Genomic DNA, 26574 nt, shown 5'->3' on the forward strand with positions numbered 1-26574 from the left:
ATGAAAAGCCAAAATCAGCAGTTCTGTCCCTATGTGTGTTTGTGTGATTTCAGTCTTCATGATCAATTTAGGAAAGGGCCAATCTGAAGATAATTGAAGTTCACATTTTCAGTCAGATTGTTGTAGAGGGACTTAGATGAAGAAGCAAAGCAGCTTACGACTAAATAAAGACTGAAATCTGACATACTGGGAATAAAAATGCTAAACTGTTTTTACCTTAATAGCTGACATAAATGTCATTCGTTTCTTTTCTCATCCTTCTCTTCCTGTATGTCTCTGACAGATATGTATCGTCTGGAGTTGGCTGGTGGTCTCGGGGTCATTTTGCTGCTTCTGGGAGTCCTAACCGCACTTTATAAGTGTTACAACCTGGAGATCATGCTCTGCTACAGGAGGCACTTTGGGAGTGATGAAACTGAAGATGGTGAGATGTTCTGAGGGCTCATTTCACACTGAAGCAAGGTTCAGACAAGCATCATCGATTTTGTAACAGAAAGAGCAAAGAACTACAAACATGGAGGACAACAGCTCAGCAAAACATCCATGTTGTCAGCATGTAGCTACACTCAGGGTTGTTGGGCATGAAGTGCAATTCCAGTAGCAACCGGTGCTTTAAAAGTAGGGTTATAAAACCAACAGAAACATGTACACTACCGTTCAAAAGTTTGGGGTCATCAGGCAATTTCATGTTTTCTGTGAAAACTCACACTTTCATTCATGTGCTAACATAACTGCACAAGGGTTTTCTAATCATAAATTAGCCTTTCAACACAATTAGCTAACACAATGTAGCATTAGAACACAGGGGTGATGGTTGCTGGAAATGTTCCTCTGTACCCCTATGGAGATATTCCGTTAACCATTTATTTCACAACATGGGTCAAGAGATACTCATTTTGCATTGAAAATGGGTATCTCTTGACCCACGTTGTGCATCAAAGGGTTAAAAATCAGCCATTTCCAGCTGGTATAGTCATTTACCACATTAACGATGATTAGACTGCATTTCTGATTCATTTAATGTTATCTTCATTGAAAAAAAATGCTTTTCTTTCAAAAATGAGGACATTTCGAAGTGACCCCAAACTTTTGAACGGTAGTGTATGCAAATTGACATCATCTTGGATCATCAAAACCAAACAGAAAGGTCAGACTTCTCTTATATGTTGCGTTGTTATTGCGCACAGACTCATGAGGTAAAATAATGGGTGAAAATGTATCAGTTGGTTATGGCAGGAGAATGCTGGTGACAAAAACAACAACACAAAAGATGCACAACAGTCTACAATAAAGTCAAGGAAACCAATTAATTTAAAAGAAAAGCATTTCTTCTTTTGTCCATTGACGGAATAATGAGTTTCTCTGTGCGGCACTTCTCAGAAGTAAAGCTGATGCGTCATTAAATGTTTAGAAAAACTGAGACAGAAAACTACAAACATGTAAGTCTGTAATATTGATTGGAAGTGTTGATTTCAAATTAGGGTCCTCAGGCAGCCTGGTTTCCTAAGATGTGTACTCTCAGGCCCTAAAGTTGAATCGCTGTTTTCCTTTGGTCTCATCAAGTGTAAATGTAGAAATGATTAGAAAGTGTCCTCATCTGGGAAATATGTTGGTGCATTACGTACAGAGAGACTGCAAACATTCACACTGTATGAAGTGCTGCAGCAGAATCACTACATGAGCTGAACAATACTGCACATTGGATGACCAGAGGGGCCCGGACAAGTTATTTGATGGAGCTCTGAGGAGACACATAAGTTGTAGAAGGTCAGAGATGTAACTGCTCTAGTGATCAGCACAATCTCCAAGTTATTTCTGAAACTGAGAGGCAGCGAGTGAAGTCATGTAGGAGTGGAGTCTGTGGAGCTCCTTTGCATCACACTCCCTGATTCGGAGTCATTTTCTATCAGATCTGTGCCTTCTGATGCTCACTGTGCCTGTGTTCTGTCTGTCTCTCTCCACAGATAATAAGGAGTACGATGCATATCTGTCCTACACTAAAGTGGACCTGGACTCTTTGGGCAGGTCAGATTCATCAGCGTATATATACGGTGTTGTGCAAAGGTTTTAGCCTCAAAAACTATCAAGTAACTTCATTCAGATTGTAGCAAATAGAAGAAGACACTTTTCTATCACTAAGTTTGGGATCATTGTCATACTGTAGATTGATCAGAATGGATCAAAACAACAGCTTTTGCACATTGCTGAATACATAAAAAAACAATATGTATTTTTTTTCATCAATACTGCTTCTTGAACACACTGACAGGAAAGGATTTACTTTCAACATCAAATATTTAATATTGTAGAAATATAGATTTTTATTGCTTCATTGTTTGACAGTTTAGGAAATACAGTAAAAAAAAAAAATACCAATCTGATGCCTGGGTGTGGAGTATGGAGCTGAAGATGCGACATGGTTGGCTTATCATAGAGAAAGCAAAATATTCCCACCAGCGACGTTAAAATAATCAATTTGTTGTGTCCTCTTTGTTTAACCATGTCAAGAAAAAAAAACTAGAGCTGTGTCGCCACAGCGAGGTTGCCAGGTTTGATAACATTGTGTCAGCACACATCTCAAGTCGTGTTCCAAATATCAAAATCAGATATCATCTTATTCATGCACAGATTGCAAAAACAGTCCCAATGTCTTAATTAGTAAGCTTTAGAGGCACTGACAGGTGTACTTTTGAACCACAAGCTGGTTCCATTTCCACACAAAACTGGTATTGTTCTTTTCATGTCACTCTTGAAAACAGAAGAAAAAATATATTTACAAGAATTTCATTTAAAACCAAATTAAGGTAAGCTAAGAGCACTATATAACTAATTTCCTATTGCAGTTCTTCAGAGTAAAACTCAACACTGATCAGCCACAACATTAAAACCAGTGTTACTGTTTATCTCACATCAAGGGTTCAGATGTATTAGGCAGCAGTAATTGTTAGTTTTTAAAGCCGATGTGTTGGGAGCAGGGAAAATAAAAAAACGCATAGGTCTAAGGAACTTTAACAAGAGCCAGATTGTGATGGTTGGACGACTGAGTCAGAACATCTCCAAAAAAAGCAGGACTTGTGGGGTGTCACTGGTAGGCAGTCATTGAAACTTAGCCAAAGCAGTCCAAGAAAGACAACCCAGTACAGGGTCGTGGGCAACCAAGGCTTATTGATGCACATGGAGAGTGAAGGCTGGTGATCCCACAGAAGAACTACTGTAACACAAACTGCTGAAAACCCTAATTCTGCCTCAGATAGTGCACCACAGCTGGCTGTATATGAGTCTTTTTAGCTGCAGACTGGTCAGAGTGCCCACATACTGGATTCCTGTCCACTGCCAGAAGCACCTGCAATGGATACATGAATGTCAAAACTGTACCATAGAGCAATGGAAGAAGGTGGACCGGGTTGATAAATTCCACTCTTTTTATATGATATGGAATATATGGCCAGGTGCATGTTTACCTGGGAAGGCATAGCAGCACAATGCACTATTGGAAGAAGGAAAGTTGGCAGAGGCAGTGTAATGCTCTGGACAATGTTCTGCTGGGAAATCTTGAGTCCTACCTTCATTGGGATGTTACTTTGACACAAACCTCCAACCTAAATATTCCTGTAGACCTTGCATGACAGTAGTGTCCCTTGATGACAGAGGCCTCTTTCAGTAGGCTGATGCTTCCTGCCGCACTGCAAACATTGTTCAGGTATGGTTTGAAAAACATGACAAGAGCTCAAGGTGTTGACTTGGCTTCCAAATTCCATAGTTCTCAGTCTGATTGAGATCTATGCGATTTGCTGGAAAAACAAGTTGGATCCACAACTTCCAGGACTTGAAGGCACTGCTGCTGACATCTTGGTAAGTGGAAACCAAATACTTGCTCAAAGGGAATCCAGAGATTCTTAGGATCTGTTGCCTTTTCCTTTTTAAAATCTCTAAGTTGTACACCTTGCCATGTGAAGTGCTATGAGATGACATGTTGTGAATTGGACCTTATATAAATAAAATGGAATGGAATTTCATTGTGTTGATACTGGGCTGCACAGTGGTTTGGTGGTTAGCACTGTTGCCTTGCAGTTAGAAGATCCCTGGTTTGCGTCCCCGCCTTCCTGGGATCTTTCTCCATGGAATTTACATGTTCTGCCTGTGCTTGTGTGGGGTTTCTCCAGGAACTCGGCTTCCTCCAACAGTCTAAAAACATGCTCAGGTTAATTGGTAACTCTAAATTGTCTGTAGGTGTGAATGTGAGTGTGATTGTTTGTCTGTATATGTAGCCCTGTGACAGACTGGTGACCTGTCTAGTGTGTCCCCTGCCTTCACCCTAAGTCAGCTGGGATAGACTCCAGCCTCTCCATGACCCTAATGAGGATTAAGTGGTGTATAGATAATGGATGGATGGATATATTGATACCACAAGACCCCCTTAACAGTCTGTAGTTGGTAGGTAGGTTCATGTCTTATCAGGTCAGAGCCACTTTTTGCAGGGTAAAGGAGAACTACACGATATTAGGTGGTTTTAATGTTGTGGCTTATTGGTGCGTTTTTGTAGGATAATTTCAAGTAAAACATGATCACATTAGGAAAAAGCATCACCCCAACAGGCTGTAATTAACCCAATAAACTCATTTGCAGCCACCAACGGGAGATGATTTAACAGTTTCTCTATCACATTTTCCATTTGAAGCTATATTTGTTTGTCTTTCTCCCAGCAGGACCAGCAGCGATGAGGAAACGTTTGCTTTGGAGATCTTGCCGGATGTTTTGGAGAAACACTATGGATACAAGCTGTTTATACCAGACAGAGATTTAATACCCAGCAGCAGTAAGTAGTATCAATACACACACACACACACACACACACACACACACACACACACACACACACACACACACACACACACACACACACACACACACACACACAACACACACACACATACCGTGTATCATCATTTCTGAGGTGGTGTGTCAGTCTGTCCAACTGGAGGGGAAAATATGACTGTTATTGCTCTATCTGTCAGCGCTCTCACCTGTCACACACACAGATGCACCCTGGCACAATTGTATTACTGATACATACTGAAAGTGGGAAACTCTGGCAGCCGTACAGATGTCAACACACACACCATCTATCTGTGCATCTATCTGCCCCCCTTCATTTTACTTATGTTAATAATTTAGGGTGCTTTCAGACTGTGAGCATTTGCACTCTGCGTTGTTTTCAATGTAAACACTGTGGAGTGACGGCAGCTGCTGCTCTTGTGGACGACCACAGCTCTTTGCCATCAGAGTTTGTGAATGTTCAACTTCTTCAGTGGCAATTACAGCTGCAGCAACCAAGGAAACTACAGTGAGGGAAACAATACAGGAATGAGTCACCTCTTTGCAGGCAGGGGAACAGATCAGTGGAGAGTAATGGGGCTGCAAAAACATCAGCTTCGAAGTCTGCCAAGTTATCCAATCCGAGATAATAAATGTTTGCGATGCTAGTTAGTACCTACCAAAAGATAGCCAAGGAAGGACAACTGGAGACAGTGTCATGGACGACCAAGGCTTACTGATGCACATTAAGAGTGACACACAATGGGTCATAACTACCACCACAAGCACCTACAATGAGTACATGACTGTCAGAACTGGAACATGGAGCAATGGAAGAAGGCGTATGGGTCTGGTGGATTACATTATTCTTACATGATGTGGACAATTACCTGGAAAGAGTTGGCATCAGGATGCACTATAGGAAGAAAGCAAGTCGATGGAGGGAGTGTGATGTTCTGGACAATGTTCTGCTGCGAAATCTTGAGTCCTGCATTCTTGTGGATGTTGCTTTGACACAAACCTCCTGCCTAAATATTCCTGCAGACTCCTTATACCCTTTCATGACCTTTGTATTCCTTCATGACTGTGGCCTCTTTCAGCAGGATAGCACTCACTGCCACGCAGAAAACGCTGTTCAGGAATGGTTTGAAGTAAAAGGTGCTGACTTCACCTCCAAATTCAGCAGTTTTTAGTTCAACTGAGCATTTAAATCCAATCCAGAGAGGTTCCATCTCAAAACTTCCAGGATTTAGAGGATCTGCTGCCTGATACCTCAGGACACCTTCAAAGGACTGTGGAGTTCATGTCTTAGCAGGTCAGAACTGTTTTAGCAACACAAAGGAGATAATATTGCAAAAACATCAGCTTCAAAGTCTGCCAAGTTACTCAGAGTGAATTAATAAATGTTTGTGACACCAGTTAGCAAAACTTGTCTGATTAGTTGTGTCATATTCATGTAGCCTTCGGTCTCAGAAGTGAAACCAATGTGGCATAAATTTAGACCTTTCACTCATGTCAGAAACCCAACCAGGCAGGCCTCAGAACATTGTTATTCTTCCTCTGTACAGTACGTGCTGCTTTGACTCAGCTTTGACCTACAGTAATCCATCTCAAACACAAAGAAGCTGAATTGCACCAGTCCGACCATGACAAGCAGAGATGAAGCAATGTGTAGTACTTTCACGTAGCTCTGCTAGTAATACACCATGAAAAAAGTACTGTATCTTTTATCCAAGAGCTTACATCCAAACACGTTTGACACACACTTTTAGCATGGTTGATCCTTGTTGGAATTGAACTCGTAACCCCCTCAATATTTATGTTTTCCTTTTAGCATCAAAGAAAAGCAGTGAAATCTGAATACAGGATTTTTTTGGTATGATGGATGAAATTACAGAAGGAGTCATGAGAGGAAAAATGTAACATGTTCCTGAAGAAATTCACCAGATGATGAATGTGATCTCTGGATGTGTCCTTCTCGTCTGTGTTTTCAGTGTTTCCATCACTCTGATGTCTACCAGCACAAAGCATCAGAGATCTCTGTCAAATGCAGTGACTTGCTAAAATTCAATTCAATTCAATTCAATTTTATTTATATAGCGCCAATTACAGTCAAATTGTCTCGAGACGCTTTACAGAACCCACATGCCTGACCCCCAGAGCAAGCCAAAAGGCGACAGTGGCAAGGAAAACACCCTTTTAACAGGGAAAAAAACCTCGAGCAGAACCCGGCTCTAATGTGGGGGGAACCATCTGCCTGCTGGCCGGGCGGGTTGAGAGGGACAGAAGAAGTAGAGAGGTAGAGATAGAGGGGTAGAGGTAGAGATAGAGGGATACAGATAGAGGGGTAGAGATAGAGAGGTGGGGGGGTGGGACACAAGGACCATAAAACACAGCCACACATCTGAAGCATCCAGCATCCAGCTCTGGGACCAGGGACACTCGGAGAAAGGACACAGAAAGAAACAGAGTGAATGTAATGCAATAATGGTATATATAGTAAATACATAGGTAGTTAGAGAAGGGCTCAGTGCATCCAGAGAGGTTCCCCAGCAGCCTAGGCCTATAGCAGCATAACTAGGGGCAAACTAAAGGGACGTCAAGAGGGGAAGTCAGTTGTGCAAATGAAAACACCAGCTCACCCCGTCAGGGTCACCCAGTCAGCCCTAACTATAAGCTTTGTCGAAAAGGAAGGTTTTAAGCCTGGTCTTAAAAGTAGAGAGGGTGTCCGCCTCCCGAACCCAAACTGGGAGCTGGTTCCACAGGAGAGGCGCCTGATAACTGAAGGCTCTGCCTCCCATTCTACTTTTAGAGATTCTAGGAACAACAAGTAAGCCTGCAGTCTGAGAGCGAAGAGTTCTGCTAGGGTAATATGGTACTATCAGATCTTTAAGATATGATGGAGATTGGTTGTTAAGAGCTTTATATGTCAGAAGAAGGATTTTGAATTCTATTCTAGATTTAACAGGGAGCCAATGAAGAGAAACCAATATAGGAGAAATATGATCTCTCTTGCTAACTCCCGTCAGTACTCTGGCTGCAGCGTTTTGGATCAGCTGTAGATGTTTCAGAGAGCTATTGGGACAACCTGATAATAAGGAATTACAGTAGTCAAGCCTAGAAGTAACAAATGCATGGACTAGTTTTTCTGCATCACTCTGAGACAGGATGTTCCTGATTTTCACAATATTTCTCAGGTGGAAAAAGGAAGTCCTACAGATTTGTTTTATGTGTGAGTTAAAGGACATGTCCTGGTCAAAGATAACACCGAGGTTCCTCACAGTAGTACTGGAGGCCAATGTAATGCCATCCAGAGTAACTATATGCTTTGAAAGCAATTCTCTAAGATGTTTGGGGCCAAATACAATGACTTCAGTCTTGTCTGAATTTAGTAGTAAGAAATTATAGGTCATCCAGGTCTTTATGTCCTTAAGACAATCTTGCAGTCTAGCTAGCTGATTAGTTTCATTTGGCTTCATAGATAAATACAATTGAGTGTCGTCAGCATAACAATGGAAATTAATACAGTGCTTCCTAATAATGTTGCCTAAGGGAAGCATGTATAATGTGAACAGTATTGGTCCTAAGACGGAACCCTGAGGAACTCCGTGATTAACCCTAGTATGCTCAGAAGAGTCATTGTTGACATGCACAAACTGGAACCTGTCTGATAAGTAGGATTTAAACCAGTCCAGTGCTGTCCCTTTAATGCCAATAGAATGTTCTAGTCGCTGTAATAAAAGTTTGTGGTCGATTGTATCGAATGCTGCACTAAGGTCCAATAAAATAAGTATAGAGACCAGTCCATTATCTGACGCTATGAGAAGGTCATTAGTAACTTTCACCAGAGCTGTTTCTGTGCTATGATGCACTCTGAAGCCTGACTGAAACTCTTCAAACAGGCTATTCCTTTGTAAATGTTCATATAATTGATTTGCAACTGTTCTTTCCAGAATTTTAGAGAGAAATGGGAGGTTGGAAATTGGTCTATAGTTGGCTAAAACATCTGGATCTAGAGTGGGCTTTTTAAGTAAAGGTTTGATTACAGCAACCTTAAAAGCCTGTGGTACATAACCTGTTACTAGAGAGAGATTAATCAGATCTAACATTGAGGAATTAATTAAAGGTAAAGCCTCCTTGAACAGTCTAGTTGGGATAGGATCTAAAAGACATGTTGATGGTTTGGATGTAGAAACTATTGAAATGAGTTCAGAGAGATGTATGGGGGTGAAAAATTCTAAATATCCATCTGGTCTTACAGCCAATTCTAAAACCCTCTATTTAAAACACATCTCCTCCTCACTCGTTTTCTCACCTCCAATGACTCTTTCCCTCCCGCAGCTGATTCAGAACTCCTTTCTTTCTCCTCTTGCCTCCCTCAATGTCCCCTAAAACAGCTCCAGCGCTCACTTAGTGTCTATTATTAAAACACACTCCTTCTGTCCTACTAAGTTAGACCTGAGGGCCACCTTGGTAAGATCTCCATTTATCAAGTTCATGTAATACTAAGGTGATTAAAGGCAGCAAATGAACAGGAAATCTTTTGAAGGTTAAAACAACTGACAATTAAAGCAGGCATTTTTAATTAATTTTCGTCAAAATCTGGTTATCTCAGTGTTCACATCCTCTAAAATCTTAAATGCAGTTCAATTGCACTCTTGTCTTAAGCACATGTTTTATATAAATGATGGATGTAGCCTTCAGGTCTGAAGAGTAAAGACAATGCTTAAGTGGTGGAAACATGCATTATTTCTTATGACCAGCAGAGGGTGACTCCTCTGGTTGCAAAAACAAGTCCAATTGTATAGAAGTCTATGAGAAAAGTGACCCTACTTCTCACTTGATTTGTTACCTAAGTAAATGAGTTTATGGTCTCAATTGCGAGTTTCATGTCTCCTTCAGTACATCATGGTGTTAGTTTAGTAAATTACAGTCTCATACAGAGGAAAAAAGACAATGAAACAGTATATTTTTTAGGTATTTTTAGGCTATTTACTGTCATCAAGTTCTGAGTCAAATCCAACACTCTTGTTCAATTTGAAAAGACCAAGGTGTTGAATTCTAAACTCAAGACTTCAAGAAAGCAGTCCACCAACCAATGGGTGACATCACAGCAGATAAGTTCCTCTTTTATGTACAGTGTATGGTCATATTACCTCTATTTTAAGCTTAAACACTGCTTGAGAAGCACCCTTACATTAGTATTAGTTGAATGGAGGAGAAAAATAATAATGACTACCATGGCAACACAGCAAACTGCAGTGATGAGTTGAAAAACATGAACCATCATTAGCTTCAAATGCATCTTCATGAGAGCAGTAGCTATAATTAAAAATATTCACATTAAAACAGCAAATCAAGGGTCTTGGACTGTATGTTTTATGTTTTCCTGCACAGTGTGTTCCACTCCAAATCTTACCTTAGCTACAGGGCCGGTTTCTTTTCAGAATCTGCATGCAGATATTCTTGGTCTTATTGTCTGTCCTCAATATGGAGCCAGTTTGTTCTTGTGCAGTTCTGAAAATTCAGAAACGCGAGCAGGCTAAAAGTTTTTCATCCATCTTTCACTTCAAGCAGTATTCAACAGTGGCTGACGGCACTCATAAAGCTCACTTTGTGAACTTTCACTTGGCAAGATGACAGAAGAGAAGCATGCAAAAGCTGTTTTGTGAATTCACCACATATATTGAAAACAGTGAAGGCAACGGGCCACTATTTAGAAAAGATGGATTGTTTGCTCTCTACAGCTATTTAAATGTGGTTTTGCAATGGTTTCCTTACAATAAATTTGGTAAAGGATGCATATCTGTGACTTACAATCAAACACACACACTCTCATAAGATATACTTAGCACTATACAAAATAAAGTGAGTATGCAGGACAGTGACTACAAGCATTGAGAATTGTTTGACGGGAAACGGCAGATATATTGTAAGGTAATATACAGATGGACACATGCACACTCCCTCATCTACCACTAGCTGCTGGGATGATGAATGAAGCATGTGGATGGGAAAGTAGTGAAATTCATCTGTTTCATACAGCTGTTTGTGCCTTGAGCACAATACTCACAATTAAAATGCTCCAAACACACATCCACATTCTTGCACATGCATTAAATGTGTTTATACATCAGCATGTGCAGTATGCACACTTGCACCTTCCCTGGTGTTTTGTACAATAGGGGAGCCAGATAAAGCTACAATAATCAGTCATTTTAAACCAACAATGGATTATATGACTACTTGTATGTGAAAGGAGTCCTTCACAGGAACAGTCAGTACCTGACTCTGCAGTTCTGCTCCACTCTAAGATATTTCATCCAATAGTCAGTGAAAACCAAACTGAGTTTAGAGGAGAGTAAATATTGGACTTAGATACACCAGGTGATGACTGATGGCTGCAGGTGAATGCTAATGTCGCTCCATGTCTGCTGGATGTGGAAATGTAGTGTCTGCTAACATGTTTCTCACAACAACATGCGTCTACAGCTACTTCAAGAGATACTATACATGCAAATACTGGTTACTATTCAGGATGCATCCACACCAAAGCTTTATCATTTTGAAATGAAAACAATCTCTCTTCACAGTAATTTCAGAAATTATCTCTGTCTATACTAACCTGTTTGGAAACCCATATCATATGACTATTTGCGTCCACTTCACATTCAGAGGAAACAGGAAGTAGAGAGTTGGTTGCTTAATCATGGAGCTACATGACTGACGAATCAAGGGAGGATAGGGAGCGACTGAACAAGAAACAGACGTGGACATTTGCATCATTTATCCCATGCAAACTGAGTGTCTGAAAGTCTTTTTAGTGATCTAAAAAAGACTTTGACCAAAAAAATGCAAAACTCATAGAAAAACACTTGCATACATGTTGACAACGCCTCAGATGCCAACAACTCCACACATTACACCCTAGAACTGCCAAATAAACTTGTAGTATCGCCATACTTATGGGTTATTCCAGAACTGGAGGACATTTGGGCTTCAAAATTTTTGAAAAGTAAACCTCTTTTACATACATTGTACATACATACATACCTCTTTCTACATGTTTATCAATAATAGGTAATAAACTATCAAAGGCTTGATTGGCTCAGCTTACACATCAATGGTACAATTTTTATTCAATTTTTTATTAGTTGTTTGCTAACCCTGTTCTAATCACAGTAACAGGGTTGCTAATCCATGCTAATGTTAGCTTTTTCTCAGGAGTAGAAGCTAGATATTTATCTAGCTGTTACTGCTGACGATGAGAAACTGACTGATGGAAAACAAAAAAGAAAAAAGTAAAAAGAATTTGTCTTATCATAATAATATGCCTAACAGGCTTGCATAAGGTAGAGTGACACATTCAGTCAAGGCTGACAATGTTATGAAAATATGAAAAACAGAAGAGAGGACATAGCTTTGCTCTACCCATTCTGTAGGAAAACTGCTTGATGATGTTAATTCCAGTGTATCATGTGATTCACTGTTTTCTTCTTCTTCTACCAGCTAAAAAAAGGTTACACTAACAGGGTTGTTGTGGGACACTTGTTCCATGCAAAGTAATTATTATTTAAAATATTATGTTGATTAAAAAATGTTCCCACAATTACAAGAGAAATCAATGGGGGGAAAAGGACATTTAAATTAATTTTATTTTAATTGTTTTATTTGAAATTCAATTTGGTCACCAGGGGGGTGGGACAAAATAAAAATGGCATTTTAGGGGGAACTTCAGATTTATTTGGTATTTTTAAAAATATTTTCAAACATTCTTTTCTCCTAGGTTTTTTGTTTTGTTTTGTTTTAGATTTGGTCTCAAAACAACTGCACGTTTTAGTATTTTGTACATGGATTTTTTGAAATTTGATGGGTGGGACATAAAATGTCCTCCAATTCTGGAATGACCCAAATACTGATTTGATGTGGAACAAATATGGACATTTTATCAAACACAGAAGTTCCCTAATGAAGCAAATCAGCCTACTCGTCATTGATGTTCTCTTAAAATCTGATGGTCAGCAGAAGGACCGGATGCCTAACTGAGACGTAACTGAAATCACAATATGGCCAAGTCAACTTACAAACCACATTAGCTGCAGTTTTTGTTGGGTAACTGTAAAATGTGTCACAACATACCACTGTGAATGAAGCACTGTGGTGCTAGGGAGACGCTCCAGCCTACAAGGCAATTCTTCAGATGTAAGGGAACATATTTGTTTCAGCACAAACTGAACAGAAATCACATAATTGTTCTTTCATTTGAAAAAAAAAAAGCAAAAATGACCCTGAACACTAAAATTGCAACTGATTCCCAATTGCATTATCTGTCAAAATAATTGCAAAATGATTATTTCAATTTGTTTTCTTGTATTTCATCTTGGTTGCTGCTCTAGTCAGCACCCAAGATGTGGTGGATAATGATTTTTAAATTATTTCTAAAGAAAGAGAGAGTCAATCTGGTAGGAAATCAAACTGTGGACAGAGCAGTTAAAGTCAGACACTACCGGGACATGTTTAATCTTTCCAGATATTACAAATCCACTATTTATATACTGTTGCTATGGCGCCAGTTACAGATCAATCTGTGCTTATTTTGCTACTCTACTATGATTTAGGTATGGTGACTATGTTCTTCAGGGGCCTGAATGTAAAACACCAGGTGATATATCAGTCCACTTTTTAAAAACACAGTAAAACTGATTCAGTAGTCTCTAAGTTCATTGGTCAATTCAGGTGAAGTCTCAGACTAATGCACAAAATAAAATATTGAGCCATTATTTTCTTACCAAACTCACACTTCTCCTTGTCCTAAAAACCTTAAAAAAAAAAAAAAAGACAGAAAAAATTAGCATAGTGACTGAAATAACTTTATAATGTGGCCAGAAAGGACCAAACAAATGCTTTCTCTGTATTATTTAACATTTTCTCCTAAAATACATGAATCATTTTATTTAAATATGGTTCAAAATGAATAGCCATGCTCTACACAGTCTGCCCTTAGCTAGAATTACGCCTCTTAGCAATACAACAGATGAAAAAGTCACATTTCTCCCAAAGTGAGGTTTCTTCTCTTTGCCCTGAATACATCCTAAAAACAAATGTCCACTGTGTACAGTGACGCACGTAACTTTGTCTGAGTTGCGTTTGGTCCACAGGTTCCACAGTGTGGAAAACGCACCGAATAAAAGAAACAGAGCTGCCTTTTCACTGCTTACCAAAGCCAGCGACAGAGCAGCACGGTGACGTGACCTAAAATACACCATTCAATTATCCACTCCACTTAGCCATCGGAAATGAACAAGAGAGCAGGAAATAAATAACGGCGAGAGAAAGAGGTGGGGATGGGGTCATTGGTTTGTGTTATTTTATTAATTGATTTACATAATCCTCACAAATGGGGAGCGGGAAGAGGAAGCGAAGGGCAAGAGGGCGGCAAACGGGAGGTGTGAAGAGAGGAGAAAGATAAAAAAGAATGATGGAAACTGGAGAAGAGAATGAAAGAGAGTGAATTTGCGGATGTTCTGTACTATTTGTGCCTCTCAAATTGAGCGTGAAATTGCAATGTGTTGTTGGAGAGACTCTGTCATTAATTTAGTTAGCAAGTGAAGAGACGGGGAAGCAGAGAGACGCACGGAGGAGGCGAATATGTTGTTCACAGTTTTCAGACATTTTCAGTAACTACAAATTGCAGAAATAATGAGCAATTTCAGTGTTGCTGAAATAAACTGAGAATATGGCAAGCAAATTACTATCAGTGGATCATTTTGGAGAGATTGTTGTCTCTCTGTTTGGCATGAAGGTCATATTAATGATACATACAGTAATTCTGCCTCAGATTTACTCACTTTTCACATCTTATCACCTCCTCGTCAAGTTTACATTTTCCTCCCTAAGTTCTACGTAAGAGCTGATGGTGTCGTTTCAGCACAGCTCTGATCCCTGTTTAAGAGCTGACTTCACTGTGCTGCATCAGAGCCAAAAATCTTACACAAGCATTTCTGTCACTCCGCCGTACACTCCTGTCAGTCACTACAGACATTCATGGGCAAAATGACTTGAGGGATGCTGCCAGAATGAGGAAGGCAGGTACTATATTAGGAGATTAACCTCAGATGTTGTACTGGTAAACTGCCTCTTCTTTTAGAAGCTGTCGTAGCTTTTCAGGTTATTCAGCCATAAGGAATACTTTGCTGGCATTTTTGAGAATCGAATGCAGAAGTATTAGAGGATTGGTTTTGAAAAGACATTATTTGATGATGGGATTGATACCAGTCTCTGCATGTGAGCCCCTATGAAAGCCATAGTCAGGAGGTGGTTAGCCTAGCTTACCATTTAGAATAGAAGCAGGAAGAAGCAGCTAACCAATCTTGAAAGTGGTAGTAAACAGTGTGTTCTCATTCCCAGGGCATCAAATTCTGCTATTTGTCAAAGCTTCTGGTGTCTCAGAGATATATACCAGGCCCCATTTTGCTTCACTGGCATCAACGTCAATGTTCAGAGTCAACAGATGGTTAGTTTTCCTATTATAAAAGCGCCTGATAAGATGGTTGGAGTGGCGGAGGTGGTGTAAATCACAGGACTTTCACCCAAGAGACAGAGGTTTGTTTTGTGTGTCAGACTATTATATTTCACTTAGTTTCATTTATTTTTGTGACTTTAAGTCTGGGCTGCACAGTGCCTCAGTGGTTAGCACTGTCGCCTTGCAGCTAGAAGATCCCTAGTTCAGGCCCAGGCCATGCATGGAGTTTGTACGTTCTCCCTGTAAATGCATCCCCGGCTTCCTCCCACAGTCCAAAAACATGCTGAGGTTAACTGGTGATTCTAAATTGTCTATAGGTGTGAATGTGAGTGTGATTGTTTGTCTGTATGTGTAGTCCTGTGACAGAATGGTGACCTGTCCAGGTGTCCCCTGCCTTCACCCTAAGTCAGCTGATATAGACTCCAGCCCCCCAATAACCCTAATGAGGATTAAACAGTATAGATAATGGATGGACGGACTTTAACCCTTCATCGGCCAAGTGATCATATTTGGTAACGTCTGCACACATTAAATATGGCGTTGCTCCCGCCTCTCAGTGAAGTCGAGAAGCATGTGGTTTTCACGCAGCCAATCAGCGAAGATCACTCTACGTTACAGCACACTACATTGTGGCATTTGACTGATCAACAGAGGCCTGTAACGTATCAAACTTTCTCTTTTCTCCGAAGTTGGAAAAAGGCAGACTTGCGCTTCGGTCCTCTTCCATATTTGCGGTTGAAACATCAGAACTAACCATGGCTAGTTGACGAAGCTAGTAGTTGTGCTAAGTGATGATATATACATTTCTTGGAATGTTTGTTTGTTTGTTGTTGTTTTGGGTTTTTTTTTTTTACCACTAATGGACAAGGAACCCTATTTGGTAACTTCATTGACCTTGAATTTCAACATGAAAATTTAAAATTTTGAAAAATGTCACAAAATTTTAAAAGTCTTATGTCCTCCAATAACACTGTACAGTTGACATTTTGAATTTCGAAGTATTTCAATGAGTTCCCTTTAAAGGGTTAAGCCTCATTTTCACTCACTGTTTCATTAGGTTTAGGAAAGATCACAATTTGGGTTAAAATACACCCTTTCACAACATTAAACACGTGTCGAGGCAAACTTCTCATTTCCTAACACAAAATAACAACAGTGACAACACCAGCAGACAACATTTGTCAACAGTCTCGTGGTTTCTATTTTTTAACATTCAGACATTAGGTGTATTGGTCTAACCTGCATGTTGAAAAATGACTCCAAAGGCTACCAACTGTATTCAACTCAGAGACTGTATATAAGAGATTGATTGTTGTAAAGTCTTTTTTTTGGCATTTGACCTTCGTCATCTTGGACTGTTGAAACTAGATGTAACAAACAAGCAAGCAGTGGATCTGATTGGGGAATCCACAGAAACTACAGACCTGTCAGTCACAAGGTAACCCTGCCCTAAAACCTTGCTTCCTTTATCGTCTATTTTTCTCTAAATGGGATCATAACAAAGCAGCTTTAAGGCACTTATACATTGGCTTCACTTTCTGGACCCGGACACTACATCCATCTTTTCTATACAGTCTGTGGTAAAATGTGATGTGAAGAGAACAAGACAAAGTGACAAAATGTGACATGACTGGACATCCTAAAGGAGGCTGTGCAGGACTGTTTTGTCTCAGCAGATGCTGAAAAAAATAGTTCAGTATTCTGATTCCTTTTTGTTAATCAATGAGCTTCAGAAATTTTGGTACATTCATTACATACAAACAATCTTTACTCCTCAGTTCATTTTAAATGTATGTTTTAAAGCGTTCTTTCAAGCAGCAATATTACATGAAAAAAGTATCCTTCTTACCATCCTTTTGTGTTAGTTCTGTTGCATCTCACCACAGTAAGCCTTTACAGCCAAGATTATAAACAAAAAGAATAAAAACCAAAGATACATCAATTATTTTTGCAGCCTGTGTATTTTCAATCCAAAAAACTGGAGAAAAGAGCATTTTTGACAGTAATAGAGTCTTTCTAAATAACGTATGACCAACCATAGTTAGTTCTTCACATTAGTCTGACAGATTTCTGCTTTTCTCTCCATGTGTGTCTCTCTCAGCCTACATTGAAGACTTGGCTCGCAGTGTGGAGCAGAGTAGACGTTTGATCATCGTTCTGACTCCAGAGTTTGTTGCCAAAAGAGGTTGGAGCATCTTCCAGATAGAAACACGCCTCCACTCCATGCTGGTTACCGGCGAGATCAAGGTAGAAACTGGGAAGTCAACAGGACTGGAAGCAAGGAGAGGACAGGAGTTCTGTACTTCTAAATGTCTGTAACCTGTGTGTTTCTGTGTCCAGGTGATCATGATAGAGTGTGCAGACCTGAAGAACGTCATCAACTACCAAGAAGTGGAAGCACTTAAACATACAATCAAGGTACAGAGAAAAAGGGATGAATGAATGGAGGGAAGAAGGTGAATTAAACGTGCCTAAAGCTGTAGGAAAGTAAAACAAAAATCTTCTTTTCTTTTCAGGTTTTATCCATCATCAAGTGGAGGGGTCCTAAGAGCAACGAGCTGTCCTCTAAGTTTTGGAAACAGGTGGTCTATGAGATGCCTGCTAAACGCAGAGAGACACTGTCCAGACGCCAGGTATGTGGCTAATAAATAAAGGTTTTATTGTCATCGTCATCGTCTTTACCCATCTATACTTACATACATATTTAATATTTTATGTATAATTTTCACCAGAATGAACACACAGCGCTGGATTTTTTAACTGTAAACCTTACACCAGGGTTTTTTCTTGATGGAAGAAGCCATAAATGTTGTTTTAGCCATCACCAAAGGAAAATCAGCAGCATTAAATTATAAGATTTTAAAATAATATTCCCTTTTTACATGTTTTGGGGTTTATTTTTCAGCCTAATTGACATTTTTGTTTCGTTAAATGGTTAAAAATAAGAGGAAAATGAATAGATTTCTGTCATATAAGATAACTAATAAAGCTGTTTGCCTTTAATGTACAGACGCTGCTCACTGTCGCTCCCTCAAAAGCCTATTTTGACCCTGTTTTACACTTTTTTACCACAAGCAATACCACAGTGAAAAAATAAGCAATGAATTGATGTACACTACTGGTCAAAAGTTTTAGAACACCACAATTTTTCCATTTTTTTATTGGAGATTATGCATATTAATGTCTCATTGTACTCTGAAATGAAAACGTAGAACAAATAATCAAATAAAGTTTTTTTAAAAAATCAATGTAGAATCCAAAATGTATAGTAAACTTTTGCCTCATCAAAGTAGTCATCTCTGACAGATAACAGCTGAACACACTGGTAGCATTCTTTCCACAATGGAAATCAAATACTGTTCAGAAAGTTTTAAGTTTTTAAACCCATTTAGTGTTCCCTGAAAAAGACCTTTTTGTAAAATTCTGAAATGTGCATTATTTTTCAGTTTTGGGTAACCCTACCTTTTTTTTAACCTCTGGCAGTTCATCACTGCCCTTTGTACCATTTCAAACTATTCATTGGACTTGAACTACTTGAATTTCAATAAAAAACTGGGAAAAATCGTGTGTTCTAAAACTTTTGACCAGTGGTGTATATTGACAAATATATATATTGCTATTTTCAAGAAAAACCTCAAGACGTCCATGTTTGGATTGGCTTTTTGCTTCTCTTAATAGTCCTAACATTTTATATTGACTCAATATTTATTCTTTGGAAAATGAGCTTACAAATACTATCCTGTTTTGCCTGTTTTAGTATTTTATTTTGATTAGAAATTAGATGTATCTTCTTTTATCCTGTGTTTGGCACATAATTTTGTTGTTGCTTGTCTGATAATATGTCTAATAATATGTACAGCGCTTTGGTCAACTCTGTTTGTCTTAAATATGCTTTATAAATAAATTTGACTTGAATTAAAAAGTGGATTGCACAGTGGCTCAGTGGTTAACACTGTCACCTAGCAGCTAGAAGATTCCCAGTTCACATCCTGGCATGGAGTTTGCATGTTCTCCCTGTGCATGTGTGGGTTTTCTCTGGGTTCTCCGGCTTCCTCCCACAGTCCAAAAACATGCTGAGGTTAACTGACAATTCTATATTGCTCATAGGTGTGAATATGAGTGTGATTGTTTGTCTCTATATGTAGCCCTGTGATAGACTGGTGACCTGTCCAGGGTGTCCCCTGCCTTCACTCTAAGTCAGCTGGGATAGACTCCAGCCCCCTGTGACCCTAATGAGGATTAGTGGTGTATAGATAATGGCTGGATGGGTGATTTAACAGTACGTATAGAGTACATTTCCAGGTTTAAAATAAAGAAGAAACTATATTCAGTGCTTACCCAGGAGCTTAGAAACCATAATAAACCACAATACAATGGAAATGTACTCTCCCCTGAGGTGCATACATTCAGTGCAGACAGATGGCCTTTGAAATGTCTGCTAAACACAGGTAATGTATTAAAATTGGAATCACAGTGAGCAAACTGCGTACATGTTTACCATGTGCTAACACCTCAGGGGGTGTATGCCCTGATTAGCTAATAAATGTTTTCCTGCTGCTTTGTACTGAACAATAATCACTAAGCAACAAATACAGGTTGAATTATACGACTGTAGTTATGAGGATGGTATCATGTAAATGTCCCTCAGTGCCGCAACAACTGATATTATTTAATTCTTACTAGATAAAATATGTATTTATCAGATGAGGTGCTCTTTGTTGAATAGGTGGACCGCACCACTGTTCATATTATGCTGCTTATTAAATACTAAATATGAATGATAATTGAAGAATCAAACTTAAAACTAACGCAGCCACCAGAGGACACTGACTTTCAGACTTACACAACTCCAAAAAAGACAAAACACACAGAACACAACCCAAACTTCCAGAGTCTTGTGGATTTAAGTGTATAGACATTGACATCTGATAGAGTGCAGTTATTCATGCTTGGAAAGCCTAATACAAAACAATGAGGCGGAGAAGCGCCACTTCAATTTATGGGCCACCAAACACACTTCAACACTTTTTGAAAAATTGCACAAGAATGCTGAAGAATTCAAGCCATCCATCATGTTCAGCAACACTCACTGAATGGCAATCAGGTGTGTTCTGACCCCTCACTGCCACCACATTTCCCAACCTTGTAGGATGACATTTCACAGACTGCCTGAGTCACAGTGACTTTTGTTTACCTGCCCCAGTTCACTGACAACTGGACACTATCAGTGGGAGTCAACCAAATACATAAAAATGAACAAAGTAAACTTTAGAAAACTAGTTTGGATCAAAGGATGATTTCACCATTTTGGTATAATTTAAACAACTGGATTTAATCAGCAATTGAGGCTTCAGTCATATCCTAACAGAATTAGTTTTCTCTGCACACATACTGTTCAAATTATGAGCTGATACAAGCTGTGCCATAAGAAATGTGACAATATTACATTCCACTACTTTCCAACATGAAAATAACATTAAATACAAGTGGGAAGTTTCTCCAGATCTGCACAGTGGAAACTGTATAATAATGCTTCTCTGTTAACAGGTAATGGACTCTGGTGAACAAGGCCTCTTTGGTGACCTACAGACCACCGTCTCCACTATCGCCATGACAACCACCTCTGCCTCTCTGGCGCCCCCTAACGAGAATCGCCACGGACATCATCAGGTCAGTTATAGCATGTGGATTACTTCAAACTAATGTCATTACTTACAAGTTTGATGTTTCTGAAACCAGTGGCGTCATTTGATTAAACTCCAGTACATTGCCATGCAAAAACAGTATTACAGACAGGTTGTGGACATGAAATCACATTAAACCTATATGACCCCCTACTATGCATCATACTCTATTACTAATAGTGCTTCACTTTGTAGCTAATGACCTGTTTGGTGTTTTATTAAGGTTCCTCTCCAGTCAATGATTTAACCCCTAAAAACTTTTGTCTGCATATCAACATGTTTAAATGTTAGGATTTTTTCCAAGTAAATCATCCCATCCTGCCCTAATTTGGCTTAAATGTAACTCTACATCATTGCTTCCACTAAAATGAGCAGATCTATGAAGTCCCTGCCTCTTTCTTCCCGTCTTCTTCCCCACTCATCGCAACTCCTAACTTGTAACTCTAAAACTGTAAAACTATTCTATGCTCCACATTTGTTGTCATGTTGGAGTAATTCAGCTGGTTGTGTTTGAATCAAAAACTGAGGAAGACAAATTATTTAGAAAGCCCAGACAGAGGTCTGCTTCCATGTTTTTGTTAATGAACTACAGTTTCAAGGTGGAAATGCTCAACCATGGCTTTGGCTGCTTATTTCCCTCATGTTGTGCCTTCTAGCATATAATAAACATCATATGGATGCCTTAACAAGGTAAAAACCTGATTTTCATTGGACAGGTCTTTATGGGTGTGATCTCATGGAGTGTTTCACAGTGTTGTGATGAGCAACCAGATTTTAGGCTTATACCTGTGATCAAGGTTCTTACCAGACTGTTTAGTGTAATCGCTACATTAGCTAAGACAGCTGATAACTGAAAGTATTTTAGACTGTGGACAGCCACAAAAGCAACAACTTTATACTAGTGGATTTCCATAAAAAATTGTTGAAACTTTTCCATGGGGATGGAGAACATATCGAAGTGCTAGCAGATATTTATCCAGGTTTGAGTGGAGAGAGAAGCGGAGACTTTATAGATCTGCACATTTTAGAAGAAGCAAAGATGTAGAGTTACATCTAAACCATTTGGAAAGCAATTATTTTACTGGACAAAACTTCTGAACAGGTGACTTTGAACATAGAGGTGAGTTTTAGGGGTTACATTGATGATCAGAGAACAGCTGAGTGCTTCTTTCAGTACACCATTAACATAATTATAAGAAAAGTAGTTTCTTGATCTCTGTGCACCTATTTGATGGCCCATGTACAGGCTCCATCAGACAGATACTAATGCAGGTATACTGGCTGCACTGTCGTCTGTATTTCCATCCCTGTCTGAAACTATTTCAAAAAGATTCTGTTTGGACTACATAGATTGTTTATGGTGGTTAAAACTTGCCTCATTATTTATCAGCTGGGGTCCACTGTTTAAGTCCATGCTGTAAAGGAAGTGAGGCACCAGCTTCATTTTTTTTTTAACTGTTTACAGAGTTGATATTTTTCATCTTGCTTGTCTGCACAGTTCATCCAGTAACTAAAGAAAGTATAAAATCCATTCAGGGTTTAGGCATTAGCAACTTATGTTTAGCTGTCTTATGGAATAATATCACATTGTGGTTATCAGAAGGTGATGCTTTTTTTTTCCACAGGTTGCCTTGGCGACAGAGATCCCCGACTACAACCAGATGACCTTGCCACTGGGAGGGGGTCACACTGCCACAGCAGCCCAAATGCGGCACTTCTGTCGCAGCTATGAGTTCCAACTTCCCCCACAGCCCTCCTCCATGTCACCACCCCTCCCTCCCCCCTCCACGGTGCAGTTCTCCACTCTGGGCCCCGGGGGGCGCCATGTCTATTGCAACATCCCTATGACACTGCTGAATGGACAGGTGAGAGGACGACACGGTGCTGCTCATGCTTTTGTTGCTCCTAGTTTCTAGCATCCAACATCTGCACAGTGTATCCTTTTCTTATATTTCCATGCTGTTGTTTGCTTGCATGTACTCGGAGTTTAAACTCAATAAAAATGAAACCCCTCTTTTCTCCCCAGGGGTTCAGAGCAGTTCACTGGGGAACAAGAGGTCTGTTTGGATAAATATAGAAAGAAAATAGTATCTTTAGATTATCTACCCTGAAATATTTATTTATTCTAACAGACTGGGAAATTCTTGTCATATGCAATACAGTTGTGATATATAAGACATGGTACAGTGTTGGCATGAAATAGAGCTGTGTACTGTAGAATGAAGCACCTGTTTTCTATTATTAGCTGTAGATTCTTGCTAGTGGTGACATTGTGGGGGAGATTATGCTAATCTCTGTGGTACTGTGTGTTCCCCAGGTGCCTCAGAGCAGTACGCTTGGGAAGAAACCAGAACTCCACCTGAACAGCACCTTCGTACCACTCACCAGCAGAGAACTAAGCTCTGACATCTGGTAGACGGACTCATCAACTGGTGCTGGATTACACACCAGCTCACAGACTGGTTTTCACTGGCTTTTGGTGGACTGGTTGGTTGATTGGTTTTCACTGGGGTTTGTAGGATGTGTACAGACTTGGCGTTGGACTGGCTTTCGAGAGAGACTGCCTGCAGACTGCTTTTGGGCCACTTCGTTGTGTGCTGTGAAGAAATGACTCCTTAAAGACTGCATAAGGCTTGGCTTCACACTTGTTTGGTAAACTGGCCGCAGACTGCTTAGAGACAAATTCAGATTATACTGCACACTGGTTTTGGACCTACTGACTGGTTACAGACTGACACCAACTGGGATGTACAAGAAGATGAGCACTGGAAAGGATTAAAGAACTACAAAAGTTACTGAAAAGGATGCCGAATCAATGGGTATCTGCAGACAGCTGTACTCTGATTGTCCAACGAACAGCTAAGTTGGATGCTGGAGCGCACTAAGGTTTCTCCTAGATCTGCTCACACACCAGCTGTTGTGAAAACCAACGTAGCGCGACCTTAGACTGCCAGTCGATCTTCTACCTGTCTGAGTTCTCAGAATATCGATTTACCTGTTGACTAGGTGGCTTGTCCGAGGCAGACATCAAGCAATGATTTTGGATTACCAGACCACCTTAAAACAACTAGTCAACCTCTAGAAATACTGCTCTACAGCTAGCTACCTGGAAAACCAGCCAGCTCATCACCTTGTAACGCAGTAACTGTCCAAGAAGCGAACTGGCCAAGAGATGAACTGTCAACTTTCACCACTGAGCTATAAAAGCATTAAAGGACTTGGCTTTTTTCTATTTGCATGTCCACCCATTTAGATAAAAAATAATCAAATAAACATAGATAAAAGAGTAAATGACACAATCATTTGTCGCAGCCTCTTTAAAAAGCAGAGGCTAATAAACATCTTATGTTGATACGGTATATTTGTTTTTTGTTTGGCCATGGCGTAATGATAAAAACTGATAAAGGGAAAAAAGGAGGTGTCCCTCCAAAAACATTTCTCTTATTTATTTTTATTCCGTTTTATCCTTTTAGAAGGTTAGTGAGAGTTTTTACCGGCCTTTGTTTTTACTGTCTGTTTGTTGCAATTATCTCTGTACAGCTTTCATAACTTATGTATAGACCTATACATGGCAGTGATATGTTCCCTACAGTTTCTGTTGACAGCCACATTAAGTGTGTGCTACAGAGCCTCTAACTACTTTTGTTCTGTTACTCTTTTCATGGATGAACGGATGGATGAACGGATGGATGGATGGATGGATGGATGGATGGATGGATGGATGGATGGATGGATGGATGTCTGTCTACTGGCAGTACAACCCTGCTAATGGACCCTCCAAAAAATGGACCTTTTTTTTGACCTGACCACAACCAGTCAGCCAAAGGGGGGCTTCACCGCGTTAAAAAGCTGTACTCCAAGCTGAATCAGACCACATTCTTCTTTGTGAGCTTTAAAAAACAAGATTATTACCATAATATTTAAGCAACGTGGAAAATGTTTTGAATTTACACAAAGGTACTGTCATTGTCTTATTAGAACCAATGAATTCTGAATATTTGAGATTGTTTGATACAATAATTAATTATTTGAGTTGTTATATTCGATGGCAATATACAGTATAGTGGTTGTCCTTTAGTTTCTGCTAATTTCTTTGACTATTCTTTGGATATATTGGTTGACAATTTAACTGAGAGCAAATAAAAACTATATGAGTTGTTTTATACATTTTGGATGCCTTTTGTCTCATGTATTCAACTGTTCTTTCTTATGCTTTTCTCCCTCACTACCACGACCTTGTCTGTTGTCAATTTCTATTTCTTGCTTAACCTGTTTTTTTGTTGTTTTTTTTTTTTAGCAAGTTCTTGTCTAGTTGTTTCCTCTGTCAATTTACTCTGCTCCACCACCAGCAACACCACGTTCCCTGGCACAGGTGCTCAGCCTCTGAAACAACAAAAAGGGGATTAGTGGGAACATAATATGAAAAATAAGCAAGTAATTAAACTATAAACAAAAACAAATTCCTATAAGCTAAAAATCACAAAAGGAACATTTAAACCCAGAATACAAAATACCACAAAATACCAAAAACCAAGGATATTAAAGTTCAAAATTATATTATCAAAAACAAAACAATCCTTAAAACACAGCTAACAAAATAACAACTAATAAGAAATCACCATTAACTAAGCAAGGGACCAATATAGGCCACAAGGCCAAACAAAAGGAACCAAAATCCAAACAATATTCCACAAAATAAAGCGTTGTACCCCACAGTGTACACAGATAAAAACCAAAACGAACTGTAGCTAAAATCAGCTAAGAAAAAAGCCCAATAAAAGAAACACCCAATTCCCAAACTGCTTCATCTGCATCAGCTGACGCCGTCAGGAGGCAGACCAAGCAGACGAGGCAGAAAATGCACAGCGAGTCTGGCTGCAGTTAGCCGTTAGCAGGGCCGTCACAGCATAGACGGCCAAGCGAAGCGAAGCAGCAAGCAAAGCAGGGAGGCAAAACAGCAGCGGGTCCTTGGTGCCGATGGATGGATGGATGGATGGATGGATGGATGGATGGATGGATGGATGGATGGATGGATGGATGGATGGATGGATGGATGGATGGATGGATGGATGGATGGATGGATGGATGGATGGATAGATAGATAGATAGATAGATAGATAGATAGATAGATAGATAGATAGATAGATAGATAGATAGATAGATAGATAGATAGATAGATAGATAGATAGATAGATAGATAGATTAAACCTTCATTGATCCCACAGCGGGGAAATTTACAATGTAATAGCAGCAGCAAATAGAACAGAATAAAAAAGACAGCAGCAGACAATGCACACCGTGCATAGATATAAATATTTTCTCCTTCTAGAAGAAAAAATACAATATTTACAGCAGCATTCTTATGAAATTGCACAGCATCATTATGTACATTTTTATTGCACAGTTTGTAGGTGGGTGAACTGAACTACTGGGAGCTTGATTGTAAAGTCTGACTGCAGCAGAAAAGAAGGACCTGCGGTATCTAAAAAAAAAAGTTTAAAAAGTAATACATATTCCATACACTATACATCACATAGAATACAAAAGTTATCA

The 26574-nt window shown here is 39.5% G+C and overlaps 1 protein-coding gene across 4 annotated transcripts in view; it reads left to right on the forward strand.

The window, feature by feature from the left end:
- Positions 1-25188, forward strand: part of il1rapl2 (interleukin 1 receptor accessory protein-like 2) — a 512569-nt gene extending 487381 nt beyond the window's left edge. For 3 of the 4 annotated variants that reach the window (XM_055016810.1, XM_055016809.1, XM_055016812.1), the window contains 9 exons: positions 284-424; positions 1965-2025; positions 4704-4816; positions 17439-17584; positions 17678-17755; positions 17854-17970; positions 20885-21007; positions 22647-22886; positions 23339-25188. In XM_055016810.1, the coding sequence (XP_054872785.1) occupies positions 284-424; positions 1965-2025; positions 4704-4816; positions 17439-17584; positions 17678-17755; positions 17854-17970; positions 20885-21007; positions 22647-22886; positions 23339-23437 (1118 nt within the window). In that variant the 3' untranslated portion in view covers positions 23438-25188. The remainder of the gene's footprint in view (positions 1-283; positions 425-1964; positions 2026-4703; positions 4817-17438; positions 17585-17677; positions 17756-17853; positions 17971-20884; positions 21008-22646; positions 22887-23338) is intronic. The other variant, XM_055016811.1, reaches the window with a different exon arrangement.
- Positions 25189-26574: the final 1386 nt, after the last annotated feature.

The sequence above is a fragment of the Amphiprion ocellaris genome, chromosome 13, assembly GCF_022539595.1.
Source record: "Amphiprion ocellaris isolate individual 3 ecotype Okinawa chromosome 13, ASM2253959v1, whole genome shotgun sequence".
Classification (NCBI taxonomy): domain Eukaryota; kingdom Metazoa; phylum Chordata; class Actinopteri; family Pomacentridae; genus Amphiprion; species Amphiprion ocellaris.